Source organism: Triturus cristatus, chromosome 5_1 (genome assembly GCF_964204655.1).
Source record: "Triturus cristatus chromosome 5_1, aTriCri1.1, whole genome shotgun sequence".
Lineage (NCBI taxonomy): Eukaryota > Metazoa > Chordata > Amphibia > Caudata > Salamandridae > Triturus > Triturus cristatus.
Window position 1 is genome coordinate 141,584,667 of NC_140587.1, and position 20,085 is coordinate 141,604,751.

Genomic DNA, 20,085 nt, shown 5'->3' on the forward strand with positions numbered 1-20,085 from the left:
AGTGTTCATATTCCCTCTTTCCTCCTGATTTCTGTATTTCATATCTTGTTCTCTCTTCTCCTCTGTTTGCACACATTTGCTGTGTTCTCTATTTGAGAGCTGATTCCCTCTTCTCTCAATGTATTTCCTTTTGTTCTTTCCTCAGTTGCTGTGTTCACTAGCTCGTTTCTTTGATCCCTTGTTGCATTTAATTTATCTCTCCCTCGTTCTACTGTGTCTTCCCCAGTGTTCTTTGCCAGCTTTATCATTCCGGCTTTCCTCATTTTCCATCCTTTGCTACTGTGTTATGTGATTGGTTTCCTATTCCATCTTCCCTACCTGGTTGCAATGCTTAATTTTTTGATATTTTATTCTCTTTTTCCTTTGTTCGTATTTATTTGGTATTTACAAAGTGCACAAACACCCATGAGTTAGTGGCACCATAGAGAAATTTTGCTCTTGGAGCCATTGTAAGAATGCAATCTGCAAGCAGCATGGTTTTATTACTTTCCTAATTGTTAGATTGTTTAAAAAACATCCAGTAAGGAGCATTCCACTAGATAGGGGTCAGCATTGAGAATGCTCTGCCTACCATGCACTGATTTATGACCTGGGAACAGTTAATCAAAGACATTTACTGGTGCAGTGTGCCAGGATGGTAAATATGGTACCACCGGTGTTGGACACCACATTTCTTGTGTGTTCCCCTTCTCTGCTCTTTTTCTGTTTTACTTGTACCCTTCCCCTGTCCTCATTACTCTCCCCTTCTGCTCACCTTGCTTGTGATGAATCTCATCTGGTCTGTATTATTTTCCAGCTCTTCATCACAGTCATGGACAAGCTGCGCCTGGAAATCAGAGCCATGGATGAGGTAAGAGAAGATCCTCAAATGGTCTGAGAATAGCTCCGGCTCCCTCTCTCTCATGGTTTGAACCCAGATCTTATTTACCAAGCTGAACCCCAGAAACGGCGACCCTGTGGCCCCAGGAATATGTTTTGAGCTGTAGTGAACTGTTGCAGGAGACCCCTTCAAAGTCTCCATTTTCCCTTTCATTTTCATTGTTTTCAGATGGATTATATTTTTATGGACTAACGTATAAATTCTATGAATTCTCTTATGTATATTTATGTCTCCTTAGTGTATGCTGAAGTTGTGTGTCAAGTAACTTTCCAGTACTATGCTGCCTCTCTGCTTATAAAGGAGCTCCCACTAGAAGTGAGAACTTGCAGGGAGCCTGGGTGTTCAGACTTGTGTTCTTCTTTTAGTAAGCATTGTGTGTGGGACGATAGTTGTATTTTCGTATCTAGCAAAAGTAGAGCCTTTTAAGGCAAGTGCTTTAACCATATTTCTAGGGCCTAGTTTCGGTATGGTTATGAGGAGCTTACTTGTAATGCATTCTGTCAGCATAGGCAAAAACAACAAGGTTATAAATGGAATGCTTGAATTAATCTCGTATCCGGCGCCCTTATAGCGGCAGATGCAGAAATAACAAGGTGGTAGATGGAATTCTTGAAGTTGGAATTCTGCCAGCACGAGCCCACAGTTGTTAAGTGTTTTTCATTAGTTAATCCAGCCATTTTATTTTCATCCACTCATTTAGCGGTGAGGTGCACTTATTAACTGGCTGCAGCAGTAATATATTTTCTGCACGATTGGGTCATGATGAGTGTTTGATTTAGGTGCCTTATATCATATGAACATCCTTCCAGGCTTTCTGCATGGAGATGGCAGTCTCTGTGCTCAAAATGTTTGCCCACCCGCACACTGCTCTACATAAGGGGTGTAAACAGTTTTTATTATGCAAGTTTTGTGTGGTTCCGGATTATTGGCCTTCATGTATTTTCTAGAGTTTTCCTTCTTCTAATGGCAAAACGTTGTTTTTGGTGCTCGAACCAGTCAACTGCTAACATTTTGTATACAAGAGCATACCTAGTGCTGTGTTTCTTTGCAAGTGATTTCTTACTCAAGAAGTAAAGATAAGCCAAATTATACATGTACCAAAATATTAAAAACCAGGAAAATGTAATACTGAAGTGCTGCGAAAGTCCCAATTTTTATGCAAAAGTCTGAGTCGCGTAGAACTTCATGACCTTAACATATTTTTGTGAGAACTATGCAACTTTGCGAGACAAAATATCTGTAAAATCGCTCACCCCTACTGCCCAATATATTGACTGGTCTTAATGCTCATGTTTAAAAGTCGTCCACTCTGCCATGATCTATCTCAGTCCAGCAGAGTAGCCCAACAAGAGCATAAACTCACAGTAAAGCTTTTCATGTGTTTCCTGAAATAGAATGTTCCAAATCGTGCAGTTCAAGAGATGAATGTAGGCCCTTTAGTGTACAAAACGTTAACTTCCTTGTAATTTTGAAAACTATGTGTAGGTGTTATTGATGCTCTCCTGTGTGTTTCTAGATCCAGCCGGACCTGCGGGAGCTGATGGAGACCATGAATCGAATGAGCCATCTCCCTCCAGACTTTGAGGGCAGAGAGAAAGTCAACCTCTGGTAAGTGGACGAGAAGTTAAGCACTCTTTCCTCTCTCAACAAATGCAGGTCTTGGTCACACATTTGCAGGGGCTAGCCTCACTTATGCAATGTAGGCACTGTATGTTCTAAGCGTGGGTGACCTGCCTTAGCCCCTTTACATAATTCAAGAAACATAGCATGCTCGTCCAGTGAATACATTTGAATGCCAGCTTCCTCAATTTGAAATTTTTCTGATAGAAGTAGAAAGCATCTTGGTGGCAGTCACCAGTGAGTGCCAACCTAACTAATTTTACAAACTTCACTGTGCTTCACCTAACCCGCTCCTCTTTGTTTCAATATATTTTGTATAGTACTTTGTGTGATGACACTGCATTCTTGTCAGTTGTATCAATATGGCAAAAAATGTTTGTGGCCTGGGAACAAGAACTACCCTTCCTTTCCAGAACGCCAACCTTCTGCAGACTTATTATTCTGAAGGCTTATGGTCTTCCCAAGTTATGTTAGACTTTTAATTTGTGTGCTCACCCTAAGACACCTCCATCATAGCAGAGATTTACAACACGCTAGACCATTGGATCCTGTTGAAGAGACTGATCTGTAGGGCATGGTGTAGTGAATTTAATCATATCCAGCCTAGATATTTATTTCCTATGCACCACAAAGCCACAATTAGAATGATCTCTAACAATAGAGATAGTCTTTCTACACTCGGCTGTGTTACTGTGCAAAGACGTTTGAGTCACAGTCAGTACATAGGCTAGGATTTTCATTATAGTGAGACACACTGGACTCTTCTACACGAAAAATCACGCTTTAAACTTTGTAACTCTTATTGAAAAAACAAGCATCTAGATAAAAGCAATATAAATGTATACAGTCAGGCAACATGTAATCTGAACACCACTACTCTTCTAAAGTGCAGTGTTAAGGGCACTGTCTTCTAATAGCTGTTATTGCTAACCGGTATTCTCCTACCCTAAACTAATCTGCCTTGTGTTTAGAACCTTTATGCTGCTGCAGACTAAACATACCTGCCTCTGTCTGTGTGGCTTCGGAGTATTATTTGTTCCAGATAGAAAGCTGCTGTTCTGTTGACTGAGAGTCATCTGGCCACGTGCTTTTCCACATATTTATCCTTGGCGGCACCTTTAATATACAATATTTACTTGGTGCACTCGACTAGCTGCACTCTATAACTCAGCAGACTAAGCTGTGTCACAAAAGGAGGTAGCATGGGTGTCTGTGGACAAGACTCTAAGCACAGTTGAAAAGGTAAGGTAAAGCTTGGGCTATGAACAGCGCACTGATATGTTTTTAAAAGATGAAGAGTCAACTACAGCAGTGGTTCCCAACCTGTGGTCCGGGCACCCCCTGGAGTCTGCGGGCTTACTTTTTGCATTATATAGTAATCCACCACCCTTACCGCCAAGTAACTTGCTTCCCTGTGACTGCAAATATCAATCCGCTGTGGAAGAACAGAAGTAAAGTTGATTGCCACAGGCTCTGTAAGTGCCTAGCGAATAGCCAGCCAGCCAGCCGACGTGTGAGGAGAGCCGAGCAGCCGAGCGGAGACATGCGCAACCCAGGTCGCTGATCGTGGAGCTGATTCTGGAGCAAGGATCAGGACCGCAGGCGTCACGGCAGCAAAAACGGCTAGGAAAACGCGGAGTACGTGGTGAATAGACCCCATCCCTGTCTCCGAGAGTCACCGTTGCTCTTTGGAACCCGCCTGGAACTGTCTGTACCGCCAGATCCAACCGGGAGCGGCATAGCGGATCGGCGGGGGGTGGACAGGCAGGCGTGCTGCAGCAGAGAGGCGGCAGCCAAGGAGCAAAAAGAGCGCAAACTAGCTCAAACGTGCTCTGGGTGACAAAACTCAGGCCAGCAGTGTCTCGCCCCGGTGAAGGGAAGGAGGGGCCGAATGAGCCCATAGAGGAAGAAAAGAACCCCAAGGCACAACGCGGAGACGACCCCAGAGGGGGGAGCAGACTCCAAGTGGCTGCCCCCCTGATGAAAAGTAGAAAAAAGAGAGACCACTTGACCAGAGCCTAGTAAAAGTGCCTCAAAAGAGCGGCAAGGCAGGCTGGCGGGCAATCGGCACAACAGAGGTAAGTGAGTGTGTGAGTAAAAGAAATATTCTAATTGTAGGAACCCACCGCCCCGATAAGTATATACAAATTGCGAACTGGGAGTATACAGGGGATAACTGTAGCAACACCCGAGCCAGAAAGTAGCCCTAAAGTAAAGGAAGATGGCCCCCGAAAAGAAAGCAAAAATTACGCAAGGAAGCTCTTGAAGACAGTCCAGGGAAGAGCGAGCTAATGGAGGGATCAAGGAACTGGAAGAGAGCCAGGAAAGCCAGGCCTCCCCCGAGGACAATAGTAAGGGACGACGAAAGAAGAGAAAAGATAAAAGAGCCACCAAACAAGTCCCGCAAGCCAAATAGGGTTGCACCTTAACATCTATTCCGAAAGATAGCACTGCAGCCTCTAAATCCATAAAGGACTTTGTAGGGAAACACTATAAAATTACAGAGCCGCCTGTAATAAACTTGGAAATTGAGGAGGAGCACCGGACTGAGAACGAAAAAAATTGTAAACTGATGAGGAACACCAGACGGAGAAAGGCATGGGAGTGCCCCCAGAAGAAGAAATAGAAGAAGAATTGGGGGATCCCCTGCTAATAAACCTCTCCCTCCTGAGCCAAAATCTACAAATAGCAGCACCACGTCTTTCATCAACCCCAAAACTTTTTTCTTTGCAAATTTTGGAAAATGCAGGGCAACTGGGAAATGAAAGTCAGGGCTCAAGTTTTGTTTGGGGGGCTTCACCCAACCAAGTACTGCAACACTTAAATGGGCAAAAAAACATAAACCAGCAGGACGCTTCAAGAACAGGAAGTCAAGCTGCCCCCGAGAGAAACAATCCTCAGGACCCAGACCTATCAGTATCACCCTCATCCTCCATGATGGACTTATTATTGATGTTACAGAAAACCCTTCAGGGAATTCTAGAAGTAACAATGTTGAATAATTGAGTTTTAAAATCACAAAAGTCGTTTTTAATAAAGATTGAAGAGGAGCTGGTAGGAATTAAGGGTCAAATGCCGCACATGTTAAGATCAGTAGTTACTCCCCAGCCCATAGAAAAAAGTATTGCGAGTGAAAAGGCAGATGCATTAGATAACGTGTATATATATATATATATATATCCAAACGCCCAATGCTGATAAAAAGGCGATGTGAATACGTAAGGGTTCTCACTAAAAGTAGGGCAAGCAAGAAGCGGGCCCCTAAAACAACAATAAAGGGGAAACAGGAAGGAAATGGAGGCTGAGGAACAGCTAAGCCTAAATGCCTCTGCCCTGACTTACGTACCCACTAGATCCCCGCTATCAGAGAGCAAAAGAAACACCCCAAGTGTACAAATGAGAACCAGAGTAGTAAGAGTTTAAATAAGAAATTATCAAAAATTAAATTTGCCAATCAGAGAGTAAACCCATCCTCAGGGGGACAAATCCAAAACCACCAGAGGTATGGTAACCCAGATTAAACACCACAACTTCAATATCTAGTAGAAGTGGAAAGTAAAATGAGGCCCCCAGGGTGGGCAAAGGGTAGACCGCTAAAAACGGAAACCCCCAGAAAGTATTAGAGGTGGATAGTAACAAATGGGTGTACCTGGAACCGGCGCAATCAGGTCAAAGGGGAAAGAAATTGAGGAAAATGAACCCACTAAATAGGGCACAAATTCTGACTTCCTTTTCTAAATGCACAAGTCTGAGTGGGAAAGATCTGAGACAGGTGGGCTTCATAGAAAATACAAATGGCAAGGAAATAACAAGAGTATTACTTTACTCGGACATGGTAAAAACGGCAATTGTAAAAGCAGCTAGTGAGATAATCCATGTGGGAATAAGGTTAATCCCAGAGAGGGAAGTAAAGGGAAAAGTACACTCAGGAAGCAATTTCCTTAAGTGCCATGCAGGTCTAGGGAGGAGACAGGTGAAGCTACTAAGAGATAATGAAGAAGAGGGTAGCCGCCTGAACATAGTGGTAAATAACATAGTAAAGGAAGACTCATGGGGTAATTGGAGCCAAAGAAGCTACCTGGGAGAACCCTCCGAGAGGTACATGGAGGGAATGGCTGAAGACGGTGGTCTAAGTGAGGTAGAATAGGATGGGGGGGGTATCGCACAGTCTAAGTCTCTTATCATGGAACGTAAATGGCTTAGGCAATGGGATAAAACAAGAGCACATAAAGAAATTAGTAAATAAAGTGGAAATTGCCTGCCTACAAGAGACTTGGGTATGCGACGAAACCCCTAACATCGAGGGTTACCTTCAACTAAATCGACCGGCCAAGAGAAAAAGATTTGGTCGCCCATCGGGGGAATCATGACTCTCGTATCAACAAAAGTATTAAGAGACGTAACCCTGTTAAAAGTGAAATGTAAATGGCTTGTAGATTAGACCTACTGACCCTGGATAAGAAATATGAGATGGTGACTGTTATAAATGCATATATGTAATTGAGATGGGGAACTTCAAAGAGGACATAGACTCCTTATTAGAAAAGTATGCTTCAGATGTATTGCTAATTATGGGGGATTTCAACCATAAGCTGCACCCAAAGAAGACCGACCTCTGGAATAGAGAACTGTTGGATGCTTATGGAATTAACTATGCCAGCTTCCCAGTATGTGATCCCTCGAAACAGGATATGGAATTGGTAAATTATTTAGGGGGGAGGGGTCTCTTTTGCCTAAATGGCAGAGTTAAAACAGACTGCCCGGCAAAGAAGACCTTCAAAATAGGTTCACAAAACTGTCCAATTGATTTAAGTTTTTATGTTAGCCTGGAACTTCCCTCTAGTGCGGGAATTTAAGTTACACCAAAGCGAAAGCAGCGACCACAACCCGTTGCAATTAACGATATATGGGGGCAGGATGGAACCCAGAGAGAAAGTGATCCCACAAGAAGTTGACTACCCCAAACGTGCGACGACAAGACTAACAGAGGAGTATCAGGAAGAATTAAAGTCCTTTCAACTTAAGGTCGAACTAGGAGACCTCGGGAGTAAAAACTTGGGATGGTTTGTGGAGAAGATAGCCCAAGTAGTTCAGTGCCTTAGGATAGAACTAAAAAAGGATAAAAGAAATGGTACAATAATCCCGGTTAGCCGACTGAAATGGTTCTCCATTGACTGTCAAACCAAAAAAAGGGAGATAAGGACAGTATTAAGAAGCCAAAGGAAAAAGTTCAACCAAGAGAGACAAAAATATCATTAATAAGCTGAAAACTGAGTTTAAAAAGATGGTTACTGATGCAAAAAGGTCGTACAAAGAGAAATGTTGGGTAAATTTGCTACAATCAATTGAAGCTGAAAACCTAAGACAATTTTGGAAACTGGTAAAAGCAGCATCCGCCCCTACAGACGGAGAAATGAAATGTGTCGTTCGTGAGACAGCCTGGGAGAAGTACTTAAGGGAATTGTATGGGGCTCGAGAACCCCAAGGAGACATAGAGCCCCAACATTGGCAGGAAATATCGAAAGAACTCTAATTACATTTTAACGAACAGCAAGTAGAAAACATAATAAGGAAGCTGAAGTTAACCCGTGCCGCAGGGCCTGATAACCTCCCTGCAATAATATTAAAGTCACAGATAAAGTGGTGGGCAAGATTCCTCTCCCAGATGTTTCAAATAATTCTAGTAGAAGGCATAATGCCATTGAATTGGAAGGGTGCGGTAATCAGGCCAATCCATAAAAAAGGTAGCATGGATGCACCACAAAATTATAGATTGATTAACCTTCTAGATATAGGAGAAAAGGTATTCTCAAAAATTGTGTTAAATAGACTAAATGCTTGGGTCGACGAGTTCTCAATCATACCCATTGAACAGGGAGGATTCAGAGAGGGGCATTCCACGATAGACCACTGCTTTGCATTATGGGCAATGGCGAGGAAGTCAACGGAACAAAATGGTAAGCTTTGCTGCTGTTTCGTTGACTTTCGAGCAGTGTTCGATTCAGTAGACCGGGACTGCCTCTGGGAAACTCTTATTAAGAAAAATATACCAAAAGACCTGCTGGCTATAATAAAAGAATTACACCGAGGTAATTGGGCACAAGTAATTCGGGATACAGAGGGGTCATTAACGCCAAAAATACCTATTGCAAATGGCCTGAGACAGGGCTGCGTTCTGGCCCCACAGTTATTCTCTATATTTCTGTCTGATCTACCCGCCTGTCTAGAGGTTGAGGGTAGTGCAAGCCCAAATTCGATGGAAAAAAGGTGCCTTGCCTTCTATACGCGGACGATCTGGTAATAGTAGACCAGACTGAATTAGGCCTCCAAAGAAAGTTGAAATCTTTTAGTGAATACTGTGTAAGGAAATTTTTAACAGTCAACTTAGACAAGACAAACATTTTATGCTTTGGGAAAAAGGCAATCAAGTTTAATAGGTGATCTTAAACTGGAATCTGTTAACGAATTACGATACCTAGGGATGTGGTTTGATAAGACACTAAACTGGCATACACACCTGGAAGCCCAAAAAGCGAAAGCACACACATCAATCTCTGGTTTAAAAATGTTTAATCGGAATTACGGGGATATGTCTCACCGTCCATTACTAAAGGCTTTCAGTGCAATGATACCCCCGCAAGTACTCTATGGTGCAGAAATCCTTTATTTGAGCGGTAAGGGAGTCTGGGACCTGGAGGAAGGGAAATGCCTGAAAACCGTCTTGTCCCTGCCCCCATCATCAATGGTCCAAGCAATAAGAACTGAATTAGGAACAACGACCTGGGGGGTACAAGCACAAATTGCAGTGATTACATTTTAGAAACGCTTGGAAAATGAAAAAGGCCAAAAAGTTGCACAATGGTGTAGAAAAGAGTTCCAATTTAGTAACTTAAAATGGGCAAATACTTGTAGGAAGAAAATGGTGCAGGCCTGTGAGGGTTTAAAGGTGGTTATGTGCCAAGAATCCCAACTAATAGACTGTACTAAAAGTGATCTGAAGTTTAACGGGCAAGAAGTCTCTAGAAGAACCGATATGGAATATCTGGCTAAGAAAAAATCAGTAGAGTTCATGATGAACTCTTGGTCAAAGGAAAACTGGTTCCCATATTTGGATACCTTACCAAATCGTTGGTATAGACAGGAGATACTAAGGATGCGAATTGGGATTAATCCGTGGCTGATAAACCAAGAAACCAAATCGAAAATGTTAGATCACAAAGGGTGTTGCAAGTGTAGGCTGGGCACAAAAGGAGATCTAGTGCACATCCGGCTGGATTGCTTAACTATATTAAAACAGCGTAAATTATGTCTGTGCCCCATATTTTTAAAATATGATATAAGAACACGGGCACAGGCGGTTAACTTTCTCACGGAAATGCCTTCTATCGAAATTGCAATTGCTCTAGGGAATTATATAAAGGTAGTACAGAGATCCCTAATAAGTTAGGAGTAACATTTTAGAAATGTTATAATAAATGTATTATATAGCTTGTCTAAGAGAAAAGGCTGTTTTTAATGTAACAATAATTCTCAAAGGGTAAGGACTATCCTAAGAAAGTGTTTTTATTGGTATCTGCTTTTAAGACATGTATCTGGTGTGTGGAAGTTTTATACATTTGCTGTAGAATATTTTAACCTGTAACTATTTTCTTTTCTGTAGAATATTTTAAATCCGTAATTATTCCTTTGCACCTGTTTAAAGATTATGATCTAAATAAACATATTTTTTTGGCTTGACTTGATTGCAACAGTCTTATAGCTTTGGGACAGTTCTTGTTTCTGTTTGTTTCTATTGGCATTGCTGACATCTTATCTAGATTCTGCCTTCACCTGGTCTCATTGTCCTGTCTCTCTCATTCACCCCCAGGCTGCAAAAGCTGAGTGGCATGTCTGCCTCAGATGAGCTGGACGACTCGCAAGTCAGACAAATGCTCTTCGATTTGGAAGCCGCTTACAATGCCTTCAACCGCTTTTTGCACTCGTGAACGTACTCTGGCTGCACCCTGGACGCCCTAGACCCTCCAGACCTCCACGGCTTCATGTAGACATCTCCTGTCTTCACTGTCGGTGAACACATGCAATGTCTGTTCCTCATGCCGTCGGATCACTGCTGCTGGCAGGGACTGCTCCATCCTCCTGTGGCGGCCCCACATTTCCTCATCTGTCCTCCTCCAGTTACCACCTTTATTCTCCTGTGACAACTGATGTAGAAAATAGGATTTCAGTGATGCTGTTAAGGTGGTAATGATAATGTGGAAAAGTTTAGTATCAAGACTAGCAAATCCAGTTGTGAAGTCAATGTTCCTAAGTCGTTCTGCCCTTTTAGGACTTTAGCGTACTCTAGGTGGTATTAACTCTAATAGTCATTTTTATTTTAAAGTCACTCTTCTGTTTTGAGTATGCCATCCTTGTGTTTATTATTCAAGTTGATAAATGACAAAACCAGTTTTTGCACGTTAGCCTTCTCGGATATAGTGCCTGCCCGATAGTAGGGCCAGGCACAACTGTATTGATCTCCCCGAGGAGCAAAACTACGTACTTAATTCACATCTTGCATCTACTAAATGCATTTTGAGTGTGTTTTCCTTCATTCTACTTTTATGAAACTGATGGATAGAGTTGGTTGATGTTTTGACCCATTTTACGTGACCCTTGGAGGCCATGCATTCAAATGGACTTTTCAACCTTTTTTTTAAGAATAGAGATACAGCACTACAGAACCTAATGGTTAAACTGTACAGAATCGATTTTAGTAAGCTGTCTGATTTAATAGTCTTCTGGGTGGGATTAGTGGACCCCAGTGCAGCATAACCGCTCTCGCTCTGCTCTGCAGGGCCCCCATGTACTCTGCTGTTGACTTGAACTTAACTATGCTGTCTCTAAAGCTTCTACTCTGTCCTTCAAGGGTACCTGGATTTTTGAGAGAATTATTCTGCAGATTGTGAGCCACACCTTTTCGGGCTGGTGGTTTTTGAAACCTCTAAACATGAAATATTTATGGAGATGTCATTCACATAGGATCTTGGGATTTTTGTAAGTAAAACCCCACTCAGTGTGTTTTTCTTCCTTATTTTTTTTAATGGGTTTAGCAGAAAGAATTGTTAAGATTATTTAATTTACCAAACAAATCCTGTCATGTAAAATATATGTCTGAATTTGCCTGGGTGCTTATTCTCCTTTTTCATTTAACTTAAACTCTTTGCTACTTTGGCAATGTAGCCAGATGGTAGAGGCAGTTATCGCCACCTGTGTGGCTTCCAGGCTGCTGAGCAGTGTTCTGCCTCGTCTCAATTCGACTTGCTTGGTTCCCATGACAGTTGCAGTGATTGTAAAAGCTGCTGTCTCTGCCCTTTGATAAAAAACAGTCACAGGCTTTTTTTGGTCACTTGCTCTTCCATATGCTCTTAAAACAAATACAATTTGATTCTTTGTGGCTTTGAGAAAAGGAAATCCCCCCCCCCTCCCACCCCCCCAAAAAAAAAACAATAAGAATGCTCCTTTACAAATGTGGTGAGCAGCATTAAATGTAGGGATAGACCTGACAAATGGCCTCGCTGGTGGCAAGCTTAAACCTTCGGAGCAATCTAGTGCAGTAGCTCTCATTCGATGGAGGGGGGCAACCAAAGGTGGTCCTGGGATAATCAAGAGCCAAAAATACATTGGGTGGGTAGGCAGGGAGTGAGGGTAAGTTGGGGGAGCATCAGGGGGTCAAACCCCAGAGCCTACTTAGAAGTAAAAGAAAAATCTTGTAAATACAAAAAATAAAGTGTCAACATAAAAGCTCATGGACACAGGGTATATTCAGAATCTGCATGAATGCTTATATATATTGTGAATTCTGGCCACATTTTATTGTTGTTGATCATGTCCCAAATCACTCTAAACCGAAGGACCCTGGTGGGTTTCCCAATTCTTGTGCAGTGACAGAGGAGGCAGGTTGGCACTTAAGATTCAGGTACTCCGTAATGTCTTGAGTGCATGGAAGCACTTCATCCTGACAGGCAGGCCTTTCAGCACTGTGAACTAACACACTTCAGCCTGCCCCTCAAGTAGTACTACTCAAGGCAGGATAGACTGGGGGTAAGACGTTTCCTCTTGTCCCGCATCCTGTGCACTGTATATCAAGAAGGAGATTCTGTCTGCAGTCATGGAAAAGGCTCTTTATTACTAGCAGTGATACTGATTCTAAAAATGTTGTTCGCCATAGTTATTGCAAGAAAATGTCTAACAAGTGAAAATATGTCACATCGATAATTTAATTCCATTGGGGTAGGTATGCAAGGGTGAAGGCAGGTGATGGGGGTGAAGGGGAAACATCATGGAATGCATCATCGGCTGGATAAACTATGCATCCATGTGTGTATGTATCTAGCATAGTGCATGGGATTCCAGGACTGAGGGGCAAACTCCGACATGATACATGATGGGAAAGGAAAAGATGTTGTGGCTCTGCAGCAGTAAGTAATGCGCAGTGGCACGCTCCATGTTCTGCTTTAGAAGGTTTTTCAGTTTGAGCAGTTACCCACATTAGTACTTGATAAGCGTGAAAAGCACCACATGCACTGATACAGCTAGTTTAAGAACTTTCCGGAGTTTAGCACTCCAGCTTACAGCGATCGACTGTAGCAGTTATCGAAAGAAAACTCCAGTTAAGGGAAAGCGAAAAGTGTACTGGGTTAACACTGACGTGTAGGAAAAGCAAATTCGTTGGACAAAAATGCAATGTTGGAAAACCACTAAAAGAATAAAAAGGGAAAAGAAATCAATTGTAATCAATGAGCATGGAAAAGCAGGGAACTTTTACAACTTGGAGTTGAATGGGTAGCGAAATGGGCACCTAAGCTACAGGACTCTGCAGTGGAAAGTAAATATAAGTTAGAGAAAGTCCGATTTGATCTTGCACAATCTGGGAATAAAACAGTTCATTTGGCTTCTCTCTTTGTATTGATGGTCATGCCCTCCTGGAATTTGGAAACCAACTACGAATTGTAGTGTTGGACTCCTAAGAAGCCTAGGTAGGCCCAAATAGAATCTCACTTGAACACTTGCTGAGTATGTGGAAAATCCCCAGGTCCTGCATATTGATTCCTATACCTTCAACTCTCCACACCGCCAAGCACCTTCAGGTTTTTAGGTGATGGTATGTCAGTACCCCAACCTCCTTTCAGTGCCATGGACTGTGAGTGCACCTTGTTACTGGAAAGTTGTCCTTCTAAAATCACACAGGATTGCACCAAGTAATTACTGAGATCTGATAGTGTAGGATTGCACCAAGCAAGATCTAGGATAATTCTGTCTTTAGCAAACACAGTGATTGGTAGTTTAATTTTGAGCATCGAAAGATAACGACTCTTAAAGTCAATATGGTGTCATCTATTGTCCCAAGAGGGCGCTTGGAAAACTAGTACCCACGATGAGGAAAGGATCAGAAATTTAAATTGTAAAAAAAGAAGGTGCTGTGCAGTGCAGAGTGAACTATCAATACCTCGGAACTCTAATGGGCCAAGTGCATCACACAGTTTGTGTCCACTGCCTCCCCAGCTTCTGCTCGCAACATCCTCCTCAAGGCCATTATCTTCGTACTTCATCAACCCTCATGGTGGGCTCCTTCTGCTGTTTGTGATGGTACGAGGTGTGACACACACCTGTGTGGATTATTGCTGGTCCCATTGATCTCCATGGTTCCTCGCTTACATTTATGACAACAGGGTTCCTGGTCCCAGCAGCAGTGTGAGGATACATCCTCTCTGTAATACAGTGAGACGGTAACTGCGCTGTGATGGGTGCAAACCATACTGTGAACAGGTGCTCCTGTGCTCCACCCTTGCACTTGCTTCGAATGTGGGGGATAATGGCCCTCTTCTGTCCACCATTGATGATGTCAAAGGCAAGTGCAATAGGTTTTCCTCAGCTATTTCTCAGTCCGACTGTGTCAACACATGTTGATCTTCAGTATACTTAAGCCAGTGGCTGTAAAGAACCCTCAGTTCAGTCCTGTTTGATAGAGCCATTGATTGGACATCCCTCATTGTCTCCATTGCTCTACTGTTTTTTCTGATTGTACAGATCTGTAATATTAGAGATTAAAGTTTGAGCTTCTTTCGTGATTAAATATTTTTTCTTACCTTAACTTAAAAATAGTGAACTCTTGGCAAAATGGTTGGAATTACCTAATGTACATCAAAACTGTTGTGTCAACACTACGTTTTCACCTCCAGTATGGGTTACAGCCACTTCACTCCTAAGCATGAAAGGTATATAACATTGTGATCTCTATCCACCAACATGCAGACCACATGCACATTTACTTGAAAACGTCAACACTCTCTGACATACTCACTCTGAGAACAGTTATTTTGAACATGTTCTTAAAGACTTTCTTCACCATCGATTCTATAAAAAAAAAGAAAGAAAAAAAAAAGAAAATTTAATTTACTCTTTTCTAGATTTACCATATAAAACCCTTCAACCAAGATCTTCATAAGCATCCACACATTAATGAATCCTCTACTTCACTCACGCCATCTGTCTCTTCTTTCAGAGTTATGCTGGACCCATCTCTAAGATTTCACATGTCAACAAAATTGAAAAAACAGAACACTTTCAATTTGTGATTCTGGCAGGGATCTCACAATCTATCCTCCTGGTCCGCACGTCTGCCCTGCATGCTGCTTCTCAACTCCTTCAGCTAAAAGATGTGACCACATCCCGCCCAGACTAATTGAATCCCATCAAGGCCAGGATCAAATTTAAGCTGGGCTTTCTAGCTTGTTAAGCAGGTCATTTAGGATCACAACCTCACCTGGTCAAATTATTCAAGATCTCCAGTGGCTCTGGAAACCTCCGAAAGAAAGACAACCTTCCTCTGGAAATCCCTCACTTCAAACCTTTTTATGCGCTTCATCAGTTTTTCTCAGAGACTGGCACCCTCTGCTGGAACACACGCTCCAAGGACAAAACCTTTCCTGCAATGATTCTGTCGACTTCTAGCGACATCTTTTCATACTACATCTGTCCGAATACAGCTGATGTCAATATCTGTTGAGCTTCACCTCCTCTCTTGTTATACAGGGACATAACTTCAGGGGGGTGTTGGGGTGTTACTCCCCCTAATAAATGTTTCTCTAGTAAATAGTTGGGTACAGGTGGTTTCAGTCGGGTATGGTGAGGTGGCAGTCATAGTTCACCTACGATGTTAACATACACACAAACAAAAACACACACACACTCATCTCTGTTTTGTAGTTCTTAAAACTTTTGGTTATTTTAAAACATATTGTTTTTTAAGTAACCACTGCAATCCACACTGCTATACCCAAACAGTAGACATGGGTAAAGATCGTTCGAGGCCTTTCTCTTTGCCCTGTGGGGTTCCACAGGGGTCGGCGCTTAGCCTTACATTATTCAATATATATTTGTCCCCACTGACAGTCCTTATACGATCATTTGGGCTCCAGCTGATCTCCTGTGCTGATGACACACAAATAGTGTTGTCAATACAGAAGGGCAAAGGGGCTGAGACAGGTCGCGACTGTCACAGCTGCATGCAGGCCATCGCAAGCTGGATGTCAGCAAACTGCCTCAAGTTAAATGCAGGGAAAACGGAGGTGATCATCTTCGGTAATTCCTTGAACCTTTGGTCACCCGATTGGTGGCCTGAAATATTGGGCCCGTCCCCAGTTCCTACCGCTAAGGTGAAGACCTTGGGGGTGATCGTGGACTCTAAACTATCCTTTGGGGACCAGATTGGCAGAGTTGTTTCTTCCTGCTTCCATCTTCTCAGGATCATGAGGAAAATCAAATGTCTTCTTCCTGTGGATAGCCTCAGGACTGTAATCACTGCGCTCATTTTGTCTCGACTTGATTATTGTAATGCCCTTTATCTTAACATCCAAAAAAGACATCTCAACCGACTACAAGTCGTGCAAAATGCAGCTGCCAGGGTCCTTTTGGGCACCCCAAGGTTTTTTTCAGTGAAGAAAGGACTATCAGTCATACCTTTCAGCAACCAAGTAGGCAGCTCCCAGCACCAGGACATCTCAGGGTAGCAGTGCGCTTTATAAGCTTTATTAACATAACATACCTTCCCCCTGCCCCTTAAACCCCCTCATGCTCTGTTTCTCAAATAATGTATTTTACCATAATATGCCAGTCTGATTGTTGGGAAATTAAAAGCTCACCTCCCTCAATCTTACTGACCAAGCTATGCCCCTGTCATTACACTCCTCTGGGCCCTGTTGTATGTATTTCGGTAGTGCAAACCTTGCCAAAAAGCAACAAAGCACTGTACATCATCAAAGACCATTCTAAAGTCAACGGGTGGCAGGAGAGGAAGCGGGGTTGTGGATGGTTAGTGCATTATGATGTATTAGAACATTGGAACGTTGGCAGCTCCATTGAAGACAATGGAGCGCTCCGGGCTAATACTGGATGGTATAAGCCCGGAGCTCCAACATTCCAATGATTGTCTTTGTTCACAGCTCTGGCTGTGAACAAAGACTTCAGGGAGCCGGAGGGGATTTGAATCCCCTCGCGCTCCCTGAAGGGCTTCGTTTTGTTAGAACATTCTGCCCTCTAGTGGCAGAATGTTCTAATAGCCTTATAGCCCTTCGTAGCAGGGCTATACCGCTGTTAATGTCCCTCTGCTGTTGTTAAAGTCCCTCGCCTTCGGCTCGGGCCTTTAACGCTGCAGCGGGCCATTAACAGCCGGTATAGCCCGCTACGGCGGGCTATAAGGCTATAGTATTCTTTAAATATGTGAGTCTTCAACTCTTTCCTAAATTGGAGCAGCGTTGGGACAGTCCTGGTGGATACTGGGATGCTGTTCCAGATCCTGGGTGATCTATGCATCCAGAAATGGACTCTTGGTTTTTTACACTTTAGTCTGGTGTCTGATGTCCTATTGGCTGTGAGTGTTTGGGAACTCCAGAGATGAGCCAGGTGCAGATTGTGATGTCTTTGTAAATTATGCAGCTGGTTTTGAATATAGTGCTTACTTGCAAGGGAAGCCAATGGAGTTCCATCGTGATGGGTGTGATGTGATCATATTTCTTCGGGGTCTGTATGAGATGTGCTGCAGTGTGCAGGATGCCACTAAGTGGTGCCAATGTGGAGTCTGGGAGACCATGGAGTAGGGCATTGCCATTATCCACCATCTGTTCCTCACCGCAGATCTCCTTCCGCTCTTCCTCTGTTTAATTCTGTATTCTTTTGTTCCTTCCCCGTGATGCCCTACTGTTAATTCTGCATCTCCTCCTCTCTTCCTTCCCGCAGCATCTCTTTTGCCTTTCCTTACCCACCCCTGTACTTGCCTCTCATATCCGTCTTTAAATCCTATATTTACCCTTGTATTCTTTGTTCCTTGTCCTCTAACCCCTTGTTGTTTCCTTCGCCCTCTCTCGTCTCTTCCCTCCTTTCACCCCTTCACCTGTTACCTTTACTGTGCTCCCTACACCCTGCCCACTGCCCTCTTACCATTTCGACCATGTCCTCCACTCTTGTCTTCCCTCTTGCAACCCCTTTCCCTCGTCCAGTCCTTTACCTTCTCCCATACTTGCCTTTCATACTTGCTCCTGGCTCCCTTCCCGTCAACCTTCTCCACTTTCCATATTGTTGCTTTTTTCCCCTTCTTACTTCCTTCCCCCCTCCTTGACTCTATTTCCTCTACCATTTACTCCATGTTGATTATTGTATGACAATTAAAAAATTTGCTAACATTCGTGACAAGAATTTTCAATTCTATTAAGGACACAGAGGCGAGGATTATGCTTCTCATTTCTTTACTGTTTATTCACAGCAGCCAATAAAAGAAACGTTTTAAACACTACATAACCCATGAACACCTCAATGTAACTTGACTAACCATAGAGTATAACCCTATATAAACTCTGACTAAGGTAACCGTGTCCTCTTTCTTTGAATGATCATCCGACAGTTAAGTCAGTAAAAAAGAACTTGATCCTGTAGATCCAGCCTTTACAATAGAAGAACCTTCTCGTGAAGAGACAACTTGTAGCCCATCAGGGCTCAACTTCTGAACCTGGTTCTTGAACCAGCGAAGTGCGTAGCTTCCTTGGGCAAAGCGACATATTCTCGCCACGGACTGCAGAACGAAGACATTACAGCATTGAACTCCATCACGCTGTACTTACAATCCGATTGTAAAAGATAAACCGTTTCTCCGGTCTCCATATTTGATCCGTAATCATAACAATCAACAACGTAAAATGCAAATAGTACCATGCACATACACTGCAAATACATATAGCTTGGGTGGGATAATCCTCGCCTCCGTGTCCATAATAGAATTGAAAATTCTTGTCACAAATGTTTGCAAATTTTGTATTCTATGTCAGGACTGGAGGCGCCGATTATGCTTGTTCAATGCTTAGCCACCACCACAGATGCCACATCAACCATAGGCTTATAGTAGAATGATTTTAAAGTGGTCTCTGTTGACCAATTTGCTGCAATCGTAATGTCTGTAAGGCTGACTCCTAAAGAGAAAGACTTAGATGCTGTCGGGGAAAAAATCCTTTAAGCAGTGCAAATCATTTAATAACCACATCTGCAACAAAAGGGAGTACAAAAAGGTTTATTGTACATGGCAGGCTAGTTCAGCTGGGAGAGTGACGTGCTATGACAGAAGCACAAATCATTTAATACAATGTTCACACTAGCAAAAGCTTCCTGCTTTTCCGTTATGTCCCACCCAGATTACATACATTTCCTGCATGCTCCTTGTGTTCGTGACTTCTCACGTCACACTTACAAATGGAAACATTCTTGCTGCTCTGAATTTCTGACAGGAGGTTTTTCAGCCAGAATACAATAGTAAGGAAAAATCAATTAAAGACGGCATTTTAGACCTTTTTTTGAAAGCAGGCTGTAGGTTATTTCCAGATACAAATGTGCAACTTAACATGCACGTTTAACCACACGTTTAAACTGCTTTATACTGTTTTTCTTTTTTTGTACATAATATTTCAGTTTGTGGGCAAGTGACAGGTAAAACAGAATAATTAGGGTCTGAATCTAAATTAGGGTTTTGATTCCTTTCATTCCCCTCTCTATTCGATTCTTCGACTACTTCCTCACTACCCCTGTGCATTTCTTCCAATTCTGTATTTTGCATCTCTTTATTTCTTATTATAGGAAACATACCTCCCACTTTAGCTGTAACCCTCTTACAACATGCTAAGATAACCTGAAATACTAGGCACATCAATAGCAACAGAACTAATATAAGCAACAAGGCCTGAGACAACCCCGACATCCAGGACGGCAACCAATCAAGCCAGCCTGTGAACCACTCATCTGGAGCACCCACTTCTTTCTTCATCTGTGTATGCAAATTATGCAAAGTGAATATGGCCCGAGTTAGATTTCCTTCATCGTCATCATTCGCCGGTATGAAAGTATAGCATACTGAATTAAGTTTTTTACATATTCCTTCGATTGCTGTCATTAAGTCCAAAACATATTTGTTTTCCATCACCATAAGTCTGATTGAACGCAGCTCTTCTTTAATTGCAAAAAAGCCATCTTCAGTAGCATTTATTGCTTTCATTAACTCCCTCCGGGTG

General features: G+C 42.6%; 1 protein-coding gene across 5 annotated transcripts in view; it reads left to right on the forward strand.

Moving 5' to 3' along the window:
* The window catches only part of VPS28 (VPS28 subunit of ESCRT-I), a 44,798-nt gene extending 30,186 nt beyond the window's left edge, over positions 1-14,612 (forward strand). For all 5 annotated transcript variants that reach the window (XM_085604641.1, XM_085604642.1, XM_085604640.1 and 2 more), the window contains exons 8-10: positions 797-850; positions 2,397-2,488; positions 10,368-14,612. In XM_085604641.1, the coding sequence (XP_085460767.1) occupies positions 797-850; positions 2,397-2,488; positions 10,368-10,485 (264 nt within the window). In that variant the 3' untranslated portion in view covers positions 10,486-14,612. The remainder of the gene's footprint in view (positions 1-796; positions 851-2,396; positions 2,489-10,367) is intronic.
* The last annotated feature ends 5,473 nt before the right edge of the window (positions 14,613-20,085 follow it).